Below are 13,821 nucleotides of genomic sequence, written 5' to 3'. Positions count from 1 at the left end.
TGGGGCTAGAATGCTCTCTGTGCGCTCTGCTCTGACTTATATAGGCGGTGACCCCGCCCCCTTATGCCGTCACAGTCCCTGGGCATGCTGGGACTGTGACGTTTTAGGGGGCTCGCTCGTCCCCACCCCCATTCCTGTCCGGCCGGGCTGCGTGCTCGGATAAGGGTCTGGTATGGATTGGGGGGACCCCCCACGCCGCTTTTTCGGCGTAGGGGGTTCCCCTCAAGTTCCATACCAGACCCAAGGGCCTGGTATGCTCTTGGAGGGGGAACCCATGCCGGATTTTTATCTAAAATTTGTCGCGGAGTTCCCCCTCAAGATGATCTGAGCACAAGTCGCGTGCCGAAGTCGGATCATGCGAGACGGCAATCCGACTTTGATCCGACTTCAATGATAGTCAATAGGCTGAAGTAGGATCAAAGTCGGACCAAAGTAGTACAGGGAGCATTTCTAAAGTCGGAACGACTTGTGTCGGACCAGTTAGGACGGCTCCCATAGGGAAACATTAAATTTCACACGTCATGCGACATGAGCTCCCAATGTCGGAGCGTTTGTCGGACCAGTGTGAACCCAGCCTCAACCAAGGAATGAGACATGATAGTCTTTGAAAGCACATGGCCAAGTCAAAGATCTTCACTTGACGGCACTCAAAGCCAGAGACATCGCCACACCAGGCTGGGGAAACTAAACCCAACAACATACTACTGGGGATGAAATGTATGAGCTTCAAATAAGCCTTCCATGTACAGTGCATTCAGAAAGTATTCACAGCGATTTACTTTTTCCACATTTTGTTATGTTACAGCCTTATTCCAAAATGAGTTAAAATTCATTAAATTTTCCTCAAAATTCTACAAAACAATACCCGATAACGACAACCTAAAAAAAAGTTTGCTTAAAATCTTTGCCATTTTAACCCCTTCCCAACCAGCGCACACCGATGTATGTCGGCAGAATGGCACGGCTGGGCAAATGGACTTACAGGTACGTCCATGTGAATTTCCCGCCGTGTCATTGCGCGCGCCGGCCGGGAGCTCTGTGAGTCGGGTCGCGGGTCCTGCAGACTCGATCGCTGTGGGGATACCCGCAATCGCCTCACGGAGAGGACGAAGGGGGAGATGCTGATGTAAACAGCATCTCCCCGTTCTGCCTAGTGACAAGTGTCACTGATCACAGATCCCTGTCATCGGGAGCAGTGATCAGTGTAGTGACACTGCTAGCCCATCCCCCTACAGTTAGTAATCACTCCCCTAGGACATACTTAACCCCTCCCCGCCCCCTAGTGGTTAACCCTTTCACTGCCAGTGTCATTTACACAGGAATCAGTGCATTTTTATAGCACTGATTGCTGTATAAAATGACAATGGTCCCAAAAATGTGTCCAAAATGTCTGACATGTCCGCCATAATGTCGCAGTCACAAAAAAAAAAAAAAAAAAAAAAAAAAAAAAAAAAAAAAAAAATCGCAGAGGCGATCAAATACCACCAAAAGAAAGCTCTATTTGAGGGGAAAAAAGTACATCAATTTGGTTTGGGAGACATGATTTCGCACGACCGCGCAATTGTCAGTTAAAGCGATGCAGTGCCGAATCGCAAAAATAGTTTGGTCAGGAAGGGGGTAAAATCTTCCAGGGCTGAAGCGGTTAAGAAAAAAAAACCCCCACACACACGACATGTACACATAAGTATTCACAGCCTCTGCTCAATACTTTGTTGAAGCACCTTTGCCACCAATTACAGCCTCAAGTCTTTTTAAATGCGATTCTACAAGATTAGCACACCTATTTTTGAGCAGTTTCTCTCATTCTTTGCAGAACCTCTCAAGCTCCATCAGGCTGGATGGGGAGCATCAGTGCACAGACATTTTCAAATCTCTCCAGAGATATTCAATCAGGTTCAAGTCTGGATTTTGGCTGGGCCACGCAAGGAAATTCAGTCGTCCCGTAGCCACTCCTTTGTTATCTTGGCTGTGTGCTTAAGGTTGTTGTCCTGTTGGAAGAGGAAACTTCGCCCCAATCTGAGGTCCAGAGCAGTTTTTTTTTTTTATCAAGGATGTCTCCGTACATTCATCTTTTCCTCCATCCTGACTGGCCAGGTGATGAGTGGTGCCTGTTTTCCTCCAGACATGACGCTTGCCATCCAGGCCAAGAGTTCAATCTTTGTTGCATCAGACCAGAGAATTTTGTTTCTCGTGGTCTGGCCACTCTAACATACAGAGCTGACTGGTGGAGTGTTGCAGAGATGGTTGTTCTTCTGGAAAGTTCTCCTCTCTCCGGAGAGAGACGCTGGAACTCTTTCAGAGTGACCATCGGGTTCTTGGTCACCTCCCTGACTATGGGCCTTCTCCCCCTACCACTTGGTCTGGCCGGGTGGCCCGCTCTAGGAAGAATACTGGTGGTTCCAAACTTCTTCCAATTACAGATGGAGGCCACTGTGCTCATTGGTACCCTCAATGCTGCAGAAAGGTTTCTGTACCCTTCCCTAGATCTGTGCCTCCATACAATCCTGCCTCGGAATTCTACAGACATTTACTTGGACTTCATGGCTTGGTTTGTGCTCTGACATGCACTATTAACCACTTCCTTACCAGGCCAATTCTGACACTTCTCTCCTACATGTAAAAATCATCATTTTTTTGCTAGAAAATTACATAGAACCCCCAAACATTATATAGGTTTTTTTTTAGCAAAGACCCTAGAGAATACAATGGCGGTTGTTGCAACTTTTTATCTCACACGGTATTTGCACAGGAATTTTTCGAACGCGTTTTTTTTGGGAAAAAAAACAGTTTTGTGTTTTAAAAAAAAAAAAAAAAAACAACAAAACAGTAAAGTTAGCCCAATGTTTTTGCATATTGTGAAAGATGAAGTTACGCCGAGTAAATAGATACCTAACATGTCACGCTTCAAAATTGCACACGCTCGTAGAATGGCACCAATGTTCGGTACTTAAAAATCCCCATAGGCGACGCTTGAAATTTTTTTACTGGTTACATGTTTTGAGTTACAGAGGAGGTCTAGTGACAAAATAATTGCTCTTGCTCCAACGTTCGCGGCGATACCTCACATGTATGGTTTGAACACCGTTTTCATATGTGGGCGGGACTTACATATGCGTTCGCTTCTGCGTGCGAACACACGGGGACAGCGGCGCTTTAAAATTTTTTTTTTTTTTTTTTTTTTGATAATTTTGTTTTTTTTATTTTGACACTTTTTTGAAAAAAAAAACAACATTTTTGATCACTTTTATTCCTATTACAAGGAATGTAAACATCCCTTGTAATAGGAATATGACATGACAGGTCCTCTTAATAGTGAGATATGGGGTCAATAAGACCCCATATCTCACCACTAGGCTGAGAAGCCTGAAATAAATAAAAAAAAAAATAAAACGATCACCGCTTCTCAGCCGAAGCGGCGTCGTTTTTTTTCAATGGAGAGGCCAGGTGTGACGTCATAACATTGCGCCCGGCCTCCGATGATCATAGAGACTCCAGCGACCATCTGGTCCGCCGGAAATCTCTATGATCTACATCCGGCGCCGGCGGATCCGCTCTCTGCCTCACCGATCGTAACGGTGAGTCGGAGCAAGCACCAGAGGGCGGCGGGAGGGGGACGTCCCCTCTCGCCTCCCATAGGAACGATCAAGCGGCGGAACGGCCGCTATGATCATTCCTATGGTGTAGAGATTCGCCGGCTAAAACCGGCAATATCTGAATGATGTCTAACTACAGGCATCATTCAGATATACCCGCCCAAAGCCCAGGACGTCATATGACGTGGGCGGGCGGGAAGTGGTTAACTGTGGGACCTTATATAGACAGGTGTGTGCCTTTCCAAATCACATCCAATCAACTGAATTTACCACAGGTGGACTCCTATCAAGTTGTAGAAACATCTGAAGGATGAATCTGAGCTCAATTTTGATTTTCATGGCAAAGGCTGTAAATACTTGTGTACATGTGATTTTATTTATTTTTAAATTTGCAAAGATTTTAAACAAACATCTTTCACGTCATTATGGGGTATTGTTTGTAGAATTTTGAGGAAAATAATGAATTTAATCCATTTAGGAATAAGGCGGTAACATATAATGTGGAAAAAGTGAAGCGCTGTGAATACTTTCCGGATGTACTGTACAATTGTACACTTTCTTGGATGCCGATTTTCTAGCCTTAGGGTTCTTTCATACAGACATTCTGTTTGTCTGTTTTTAGATGAAAAATGGACAGTAATGAATTTCCTATGGGGTTGCAAATATAAACAGATCATCCATTTACATCAGTGTCTGTTCGGATCCTTTTTTTAAATGGAACAGGGCTCTGTCCTTTTACATTTAGACAGATCTGAACAGGTGTAAACCGATGCTGTTGGTTTATGTCCGTTCAGTTTATGTTCATTTTTAGGAACAAGAAACAGGTTTTGTTTATACTTATGACTAGTTTCTTCAACAAAAACAACTGAACCGCAAACTGACGTAACCTGAGGAAGCATGTACAAACTGATGTGACACTGTATTAATCAGTTTTTTCTTATCAAAAACATGACTGAAGACGATGGTGTGAAATTACCATAAAGAAGGGTAGGAAATTAAGGAATCAAACTATCACTCAAGATTTGGGCTTCAACATCTATGCCATCAAAACCAGATAATATGAAAAGGATGGAAGAACGGACCATGTGACAACAAGTGTGATTAATCTGGAATAGGCAACAGCTTGTCTGCCAAGACATTTACGTCAGCATGCCGAATTATTTTTGGCCAAGCTGGTGCAATTAGAATAACCAGAATGTCCTCCAGCTTTAGCCTCTAAGAGGCGTGGAACAAGCTGCAGTGGAGGGAAGGCATAGATCAGGGAAAACTAATCCCAAGGAGTCACTAGGACAGGGTTTCTATACCGAGGCTCCACTGAACCCGAAGTTCCCAGGGGTTCTGCCACAATCTACCCCACATAGCCGACACTCAATCTGCTCCTACAGAGTGGCGTGGGGAAGCAAGGTACATCACTTTCCTGCTCCAATCTCAGCCGGTCCTCCCCTCCTGTCCATCCCAGGTACTTTTATGTGACATCACATAGGACGGACAAGAGAGGCAGGGCAGGTATCAGCATGACAGATACAATACAGCAGCTTCCTTGTGGTACTCAGCATAAGGAAACCGCTGCTGCACTACATTCTTTGGACCACAGTATTGTACCCTCCACAAACCTATTAAGTTTACAGCTGAATCTGGGGAAACTAAATACAAAAGGCACTCACCAGTGCAGATGCAGGGCCTGCATCATCATGGTGGGCACGCACTAGAGCCTTTAGGGACTTGATGCCCAATTTAGGGAGATCACTGCCCTGGACCTATAAAGCACCATGCCAGCAAGGTCACCATGTATTCTGTACACTAGAGATTGATGCCCACAGAGTACAGTACCAAACAGGCAGACATTACAAACTGTCCCCACTCCTATATGCAGGGTCCTGGTACAGCCCCCTCTTGACCAACTGTCAAGGGTAATGTCTGGGCACTGAAGGTGCCACCTGATGGTGGCAGCATAACCCAAGTTGTCATGAATATAACCAGGTTTGTATCCTGTAATGTACGATTAAGAACATACATTGAGAAAAATGTAAGATGTTACTAAAGCCTCTTTTTAAAAAAAATAAAATAAAAAACGTAATACTTACCAGGTCTGTGCAACGGTTTTGCAAAGAGCAGCCCCCATCCTCCTCTTCTGGGGTCCCCCCCAGGTCCCTCCTCTTCGGCGGGAGCCCCCACCGAAAGCCGCTGTCCCCCCGCTCCCGTGTCACAGCTTTTGATTGACAGCAGCGAGAGCCAATGGCTCCCGCTGCTATCAAACTGTCCAAAACGTTCTTTCACCTTAATGCATTGACCTTAAAAGGTTACTAAACCCACAACAGTAAATTCAGTCAGTATAACAAGCATGCTTTACTCCATATACACATTGTGGAACCTAAGTGGTTAATCCCCTGCATGGTGTAAAAAGGCTGTTTGATCCTGTCTCCTCTGATCCTCTCCTCCTTCTACTGTCCGCAACATATTTCCTGATAATACAAAGCCAGGCGACAGGCTGCAAATGCTCAGCTTGGTGTGTATTGCTATATTGCTCTATAGAGTTTTTTTTTTTCTTTTTTGGAAGGGTGCATGTGATCAGCACAGGGCCAATCAGCACTGTCCAGACAGAGGGTCAGGGGTCCTGCTTCCTCATAGGACAGACTGTGCAGAATGAAAACTTCTCCTACAAGCTTTAACCAGTGCTCAGCCGGACACCAATAGAAGTCACAAGACCGCTATTTACTGCTGAGGAGAAAAGGTATTTAGCAGTTTATATTTACTAAAATAATTGCATTTCAATGTTCTGTGCACTGTGGAAGACCAGATATAGCGAATGCAGGGTCCTGGGTTTAGTAACACTTTAAGGCTTTAGAACCACTTTAACCACTTGACAACTGGGCACTTAAACCCCCCTCGTGACCAGACCAATTTTCAGCTTTCGGTGCTCTCACACTTTGAATGACAATTACTCAGTCATGTAATACTGTACCCAAATGAATTTTTTGTCCTTTTTTTCATACAAATAGAGCTTTATTTTGGTGGTATTTGATCACCTCTGGGTTTTTTATTTTTTGCGCTATAAATGAAAAAAGACCGAAAATTTTGAAAAAAAAACGCATTTTTCTTTGTTTCTGTGATAAAATTTTGCAAATTAGTAATTTTTCTTCATATATTTTGGCCACAATTTATACTGCTACATATCTTTGGTAAAAATAACCCAAATTAGTGGATATTATTTGGTCTGTGTGAAAGTTATAGAGTCTACAAGTTATGGTGCAAATCATAAAAAATTGATCACACCTGATGTACTGGCGGCCTGTCTTATTTCTTGCGACCCGAACAAGTCAGTAAAGTACAAATACCCCCCAAATGACCCCTTTTTTGAAAGTAGACATTCTAAGGTATTTAGTTAGATGCATGGTGAGGTTTTTGATGTTGTCATTTTTTCCCACAATTCTTTGCAAAATGAAGATTCTCCCCCCCCCCCCACCCCACAAAATTGTCATTGTAATAGGTTATTTCTCTCACATGGCATGTATATACCACAAATGACACCCCAAAATACATTCTGCTACTCCTCCTGAGTATTACGATATCACATGTGTGGGACTTTTTCACAGCCTGGCCACATAGAGAGGCCCAACATGCAGGGAGCACCATCAGGTGTTCTAGGAGCATAAATTACACATCTAATTTGTTGACTACCTATTACACTTTTGAAGGCCCTGGAGAACCAGGACAATGACATGTGACACTGATGACAAATGGCACTGATGACAGATGGCACTAATACGTGGCACTGATGACAAATGGCACGTGACACTGATACGTGGCACTGTTGACACGTGACACTGATGACAGATGGCACTTTTACGTGGCACTGGGGACAGATGGCAGGACACATGACTGTGCTGACACTTTTTTTCGTTTTTTTTTTTTTTTGCCGTTTACTTACCGCCGCAGCGGTTAGCTCTCCCTCCTCACACGCTGTCTCTGTGTGAGGAGGGAGAGCCGGCGATGAGAGAGGATCTCATATGTTTACATGTGAGATCCTCTCTCATTGGCAGAGCGATCGCACTGTAAACGGCCGCTGACATTGGCTGTTTACGGCGATCTGTGACTGGCTGTGTCCGAGGGACACGGCCAGCACAAAACTTCCCTGATGCGCGCCCGCGGGAGCGCGCAACACGGAAGTAACTAGGAGGACGTCCAGGGACGCCCTCCCGGCAATTGGAGTCCGCGCTGTAGCCGTCTTTCGGCTATAGCGCGGACGCCTAGTGGTTAAAATAAGAATCCTAAACAAAAATGAATGTTTTGACATGCTGACCTCTGGCACATCTGTTTCATGTTCCGGAGAGTCTCCTCCGTCATCACTGGTTTTCCTCTTCCTCTTATTCCGAACACTTTGAATAAAATTCTTGTGGAAGTCACAGATGTAAAGATGTCGAACCTGAGATAAGAAAATATCTTAAATTACTTCAAATGTAAATGAACAAGGGTGGCAGGATCTCTAAGAAAAAAAACGTCTAAATGGCTGATGCGATTTTAAAAGTGAACAATCCTTTTTAAAATTATATTTGTATAACAAAATGGTTTCACGGTATTCCTTAAGAACCATTAACACTTTTACAAAAAAAAAAAAAAATATATAGCCTCTTCCCAATCAAAAGTATCACCCCACCAAAGTCACTACTAGGCGATGTCAAAGAAGCTGACTTTGAAGGATGAATCTTTTTAGATTTTACACTACTGTGTATAGCAAGAGTAATACAAATACTTGTAAGTAAATTTTGCTATCCTGCAACCATGGCAAAAGTACCATGTGCACAACACAATGCACTCAAGAAGCCTGTGTCCTGCTTCTGGGGTTGATTTTTTTTGCCTTCAACTGTCCTTCATGTGTACTTTAAGTAAGCAAAGGGGGGGGGGGGGGGGGGGGCGCAAAAAAAAAAAAAAAAAACCCACACCAACAAAAACAAAAACACACACACACACACACACACACACACACACACACACACACACACTTGTCCTGGAAGGATTTTAAATTTCAGCAAAAATGATTCTGAGTGGAGGGTAAAATTATAAGGAGTCTTTCAGTACAAGCTCAGCAGATTTCACCTTCTGTGTTTGTGCAGCATGGTCTGCAATCACTTCAATGGGAATTCTTGAGACACACAGAAAACACAAGCAGAAAATTCCCCTGAGTCTCAGTTACCATACAGAATGCAGCACAGGGTACATAGTGCTAAACACAGACTTGCCAGTGCCCCATACAGTGGGTAAACAAAAAAAAAAAAAAAAAAAAAAAAAAAAAATGAAAGGAAGGGTCTATAAAGTTTTATCATAAAAGTGTATTTTAAATGACAGACAGAAGATCAACCAAAAATCCACACACACACACACACACACACACACACACACACACACACACACACTACAAAATGTTATAAACTGAGTTGCAGTTAAGTAAAATAAGTATTTGATCCCCTACCAACCACAATTCTGGCTCTCAGACTGGCTAAAGTATGTGTTAATGTGTTACACAGATAAAGTCATTTTTTATTGCTAAATAGACAAAGACCGAAAATTTGGGGGGGTCTCCTGGGTGACATCACCGAATGGCCACGCCCCATAGCTGTACAAGAACTGGCAGACAACAGAACTGACACGATGACGGGCAAGAGCATCGGAGTAAGAACGGGTTTCCTATTTTTAGCGAGTCGGCAGCAGCAAATGACATCACCGGAGGTCAAAGACTTTTCAATAAAACTGTCTGTCTTTTTCTTTTAACACTACACTTCTATTTTTTTGGTGAATAGGTAGCAATGTACTGGGTTGGATCCCTTTCAAGATCCTCAGAGCACAAGTCCCATGCCAAACCTTTTTCAAAGTTGGACCGACACAAGTTAGACCAGTTAAGACGGCTTACGGGAAACCATAGATTTTGATATGTCATGCTACTTGTGCTCTCGAAGTTGGAGCGCATGTCGGACCAATGTGACCCGGCTCTTACTCCGATATCCCTAACTAAAATCTAGTGGCACCAATTGCCTTCAGAAGTCACCTGATTAGTAAATAGGAGTCCACCTGTGTGTAATGTAATCTCAGTATAAAATACAGCTGTTCTGTGAAGCCCTCAGAGGTTTGTTAGAGAACCTTTGTTAACCACTTAAGGACCAGCCTCGTTTTGGATTTTAGGTGTTTACATGTTTAAAACAGTTTTTTTTGCTAGAAAATTACTTAGAAAAAAAAACAATATATAATGTTTGGGGGTTCTAACACCCTAGAGAATAAAATGGCGGTCATTGCAATACTTTTTTTTTGCACCGTATTTGCGCTGCGGTCTTATAAGCGCACTTTTTTTTGGAAAAAAAAAAATCACTTTTTTGAATAAAAAAAAAAAAAAGACAACCGTTTTTTATATTGTGAAATATAATGTTACGCCAAGTAAATTGATACCCAACATGTCACGCTTCAAAATTGCGCCCGCTCGTGGAATAGCGTCAAACTTTTACCCTTAAAAATCTTCATAGGCAACGTTTAAAAAAATTCTACAGGTTGCATGTTTTGCGGTACAGAGGAGGTCTAGGGCTAGAATTATTGCTCTCGCTCTACCGGTCGCGGTGATACCTCACATGTGTGGTTTGACCACCGTTTTCATATGCGGGCGCTATTCACTTATGCGTTCGCTTCTGCGCGCGAGCTCGTCGGGACAGGGCGCTTTAAAATTTTTTATTTTTTTTTTTTATCATTTTACTTTATTTTATTTATTTTTTCACTGTTTAAAAAAAAAAAAAAAAAAATTTGGATCACTTTTATTCCTATTATAAGCAATACTTACTAGGGTGGGGATAGAGACTGGAGCACCTTGCGACCAAATGCCTGGTCTTGGTCGGACAGCTGGTCTATACAATAGTGCCTTGCGAAGGTACTGAAGCTCGACCATGTCGCTGCCCTGCAGATCTGCTCCAGAGTTGCCCCTGCTTTCTCTGCAACCGAGGTTGCCCAGGCTCTGGTTGTGTGTGCTCTGATCCCGTCAGGAGGGGTGAGGTTTTGTGCCTCGTAGGTCATCTGTATGGCCATGCTTATCCATCTGCTGATGGTATTCTTAGAAGCCTGCTTCCCTTTGTTGACTCCCGCATATAGGACATAAAGAGAAGAAGTTGTTCTTCGCCAGTCCTTTGTTCTTTCAAGGTATGTCACGAGTGTGTTTCTTACATCTAGTTTGTTGCAAGTGTCTTTTTTTGCTGTCCATACTTTTTGGAAGCGAAGGGATAATATTTTGTGTTTTGTGGAACGCTGAAGAGACCTTGGGTAGGAAAGCCGGGTCTGGCGAGAGAATTATCTTGTCTAAGTGTATAAGACAGTATGGTTCCATCATAGACAGGGCTTGGATTTCGCTCACTATTCTGGCCGACACTAGGGCCACAAGAAGTGCAGTTTTTAGAGTAAGGTTTTTGTCTGAGCTGTTTTCTATCGGTTCGAATGGAGGGGAGAGAAACCCTCTGAGTACCGTGGACATGTCCCAAGTTGGCGTTCTATTCATTTTAGCCGGTCTAGCTCTTTTGAGTGACATCAGGAATGGTTTTATTAGCGGATCCTCTGCGAGTCTGGTGTCCATGAACTAGGATGGTGCTGCCACTTGTACCTTTAGCGTGCCCAGGGAGATTTTTGTCTGCTCCGTCTTGCAGGAATTCCAGAATTGTTGGGATTATCCCCCAGTTGGAAATTGGTTTGTTTTTGTTCCAGGAGACAAACTTTATCCTCACTTTCTCGTAGATTACCCTAGTCACTAGTTTTCTGCTGTCTAGGATGGTATTGATCACCTTGTCTGACAGTCCTTTATTCTGGAGTCTTATCTTTTCAGTAACCAAGCTGAGAGCTTCAGGATTCTGTGGTGCTGATGATTGACTGGGCCCTGTGATAAAAGATCTGGCCGGCAATGTCAGATGAGGTTGGATGCTGAGGTTCTTTAAGTGGCTGAACCCTGCCCTTTGGGGCCAGTGCGGTGCTATTACTATCACCGTTGCGCTGTGTCTTTATTTTTTGGATCACTCTTGGTATTATGGCAGTTGGAGGGAATGCATAACACAGTTGCCATCTCCAGTTTTGGCTGAAGGCATCTACTCCGCTGTTCCCATCTGTGGGCTCTAGTGAGAAGAATGTTGGTGATTTTGCGTTCGCTTTGGAGGCAAACAGATCTACCTCGGGTATCCCCCACATTTGAGTGATTTGTGCGAAGATCGATTGGTTCAGTGACCACTCCGTCTGTTGTATGGTCTTCCTACACAGGAAGTCCGCCAGTGTATTGTCTATTCCTTTCAGATGGATGCCTGCCTGATATAGACCATATGTTTGGTTCTGCCCATAGCAGGATCGTTTCTGTCAGCCTCATCAAGCTTTGGGACTTTGTCCCTTCCTGCCTGTTTAGGTATGCCACAGTTGTGGCGTTGTCCGATTGTATTCTTAGGTTTCTCCCCTGTATTGCTGGTTTGAATGCTTTTAATGCTTCTTCCACAGCTTTTAGCTCCCTCAAGTTTGAGGAGGCTTGGGACCAACTGGTACTCCATTTGCCCTGTGCGCAAAGGTCCTCCATGTGTGCCCCCCAGCCTAGGGCGCTGGCATTGATGATGATCCTGACTGGGCCGGATTGAGTGATTTGCGCCCTTCGAAGTATCGAAGTGGATGGAGCCACCATTGGAGCGTTTGTTTGACCGTGGTCGGAACAGGAATGGACTTGTCTAGGGATGAATGGTTGCCATCTCACTGGGACAGAATGTAATTCTGTAGTGGTCTCATGTGGATCTGTGCACATGTGATGGCTGGTATTAAAGCCGTCATCAGCCCTAGTACTGCCATTTCCTGTGATTGTAATGGCGTTGGTCCCTGTTAGAGAGGTTATTGCCTGCGTTATCTTTTCGCTCTTTTCTTCTGTTAGGAAGATCTTGGTTAGTCTGAAGTCTAATACATAACCCAGATACACCACTCTCTGGCTTCTGGGGCCATCTGTGATTTTTCTGCATTCACTATCCACCCCAGGTTTTGTAGGTAGGACATACTTGTGCGCAAGTTGATCTCTAAGGTCTCTGCTGAGTCTGGAAAGAAGACTAGATCGTCTAGATATGGTATGATGCCAATGCCTTGTTGTCTTAGACCTTTTAGCGCTTCTGCCATTATCTTTGAGAAGATTTTGGGTGCCAAAGAGATGCCCAAAGGAAGAGCTGTATATTGCAGGTGCAGAGTGGTAGCTGGTCCTTGTATTGCGAACCTCAGGAATTTTTGATGCTCCTCCTTTATGGGGACATGTAGGTAAGCATCCTGTAGGTCTATTGTCGCCATAGATGACTCCCGAGGTAGGATGTTTCTGACCGAATAAATAGACTCCATTCTAAGTTTTTTGTATTTTATTCCTCTGTTGAGTGGTTTGAGGTTCAGTATGAGCCTTAGCTTGCCTGGTTTGTTCCTCTTCTTGAGATACATGGGGATACATGGGGAATCACTTTCTGATCTAGTAGATTCTCTAGTGCAGGGATAAGCAATTAGCGGACCTCCAGTTGTTGCAGAACTACAATTCCCATGAGGCATAGCAAGACTCACAGCCACAAGCATGACACCCAGAGGCAGAGGCATGATGGGACTAGTTTTGCAACAGCTGGAGGTCCGCTAATTGCATATCCCTGCTCTAGTGACTCTAGAAAGGCCTTTGCTCGATCTTTTGGTAGCGTGGTCACTAGGTACTTGGTTGGGGGGTGGGTGGAAAATTATATCGCGTAGCTATCCGTTATGGTGCGGACGATGAATTTTTTTGTTGCTTTCATCCATTGGTGGGAAAAAGCTGTTAGTCTGCCCCCCATCTGATGGCAGTCGTTTTTTGGGTTAGGGGGCTTGAGGATGAATTCACCCTTGCCTCTTGTTTTGTTGCCCCCAACGCTTCTTTGCTCCCGGCTTGTTGAATTTTTTGAACTGCCGAAAGGGCACCTTCCCTTGTTTCTTTTTGGTTTGGGGAAACCCCTTGTTCTTTGCTGCAGTTATCTAGTACCGTTTCCAGTTCAGGCCCGAACAGTAGGTCTCCAGTGAACGGAATTCCACACAGCCTGTTCTTAGAAGAGATGTTGCCTTCCCAAGATTTCATCCACAGGGCTCTACGGGCTGAGTAGAGTAGCGCTGTGGCTCTTGAAGAGATTCTGACAGTTTAAGCTGAGGCATCTGCTAGAAAAGCTGCCGCTCTGGTCAATGTAGGGATGGTTTTTAT

The 13,821-nt window shown here is 44.1% G+C and overlaps 1 protein-coding gene across 1 annotated transcript in view; it reads right to left on the bottom strand.

Moving 5' to 3' along the window:
* The window catches only part of SAP30L (SAP30 like), a 53,078-nt gene that overhangs the window by 15,726 nt on the left and 23,531 nt on the right, over positions 1-13,821 (bottom strand). Inside the window, exon 2 of the mRNA XM_073621150.1 lies at positions 7,894-8,016. Within this exon, the coding sequence (XP_073477251.1) occupies positions 7,894-8,016 (123 nt within the window). The remainder of the gene's footprint in view (positions 1-7,893; positions 8,017-13,821) is intronic.

The sequence above is a fragment of the Aquarana catesbeiana genome, linkage group LG03, assembly GCF_042186555.1.
Source record: "Aquarana catesbeiana isolate 2022-GZ linkage group LG03, ASM4218655v1, whole genome shotgun sequence".
Classification (NCBI taxonomy): Eukaryota; Metazoa; Chordata; class Amphibia; order Anura; family Ranidae; genus Aquarana; species Aquarana catesbeiana.
This window is presented reverse-complemented; position numbering and strand designations above follow the sequence as displayed.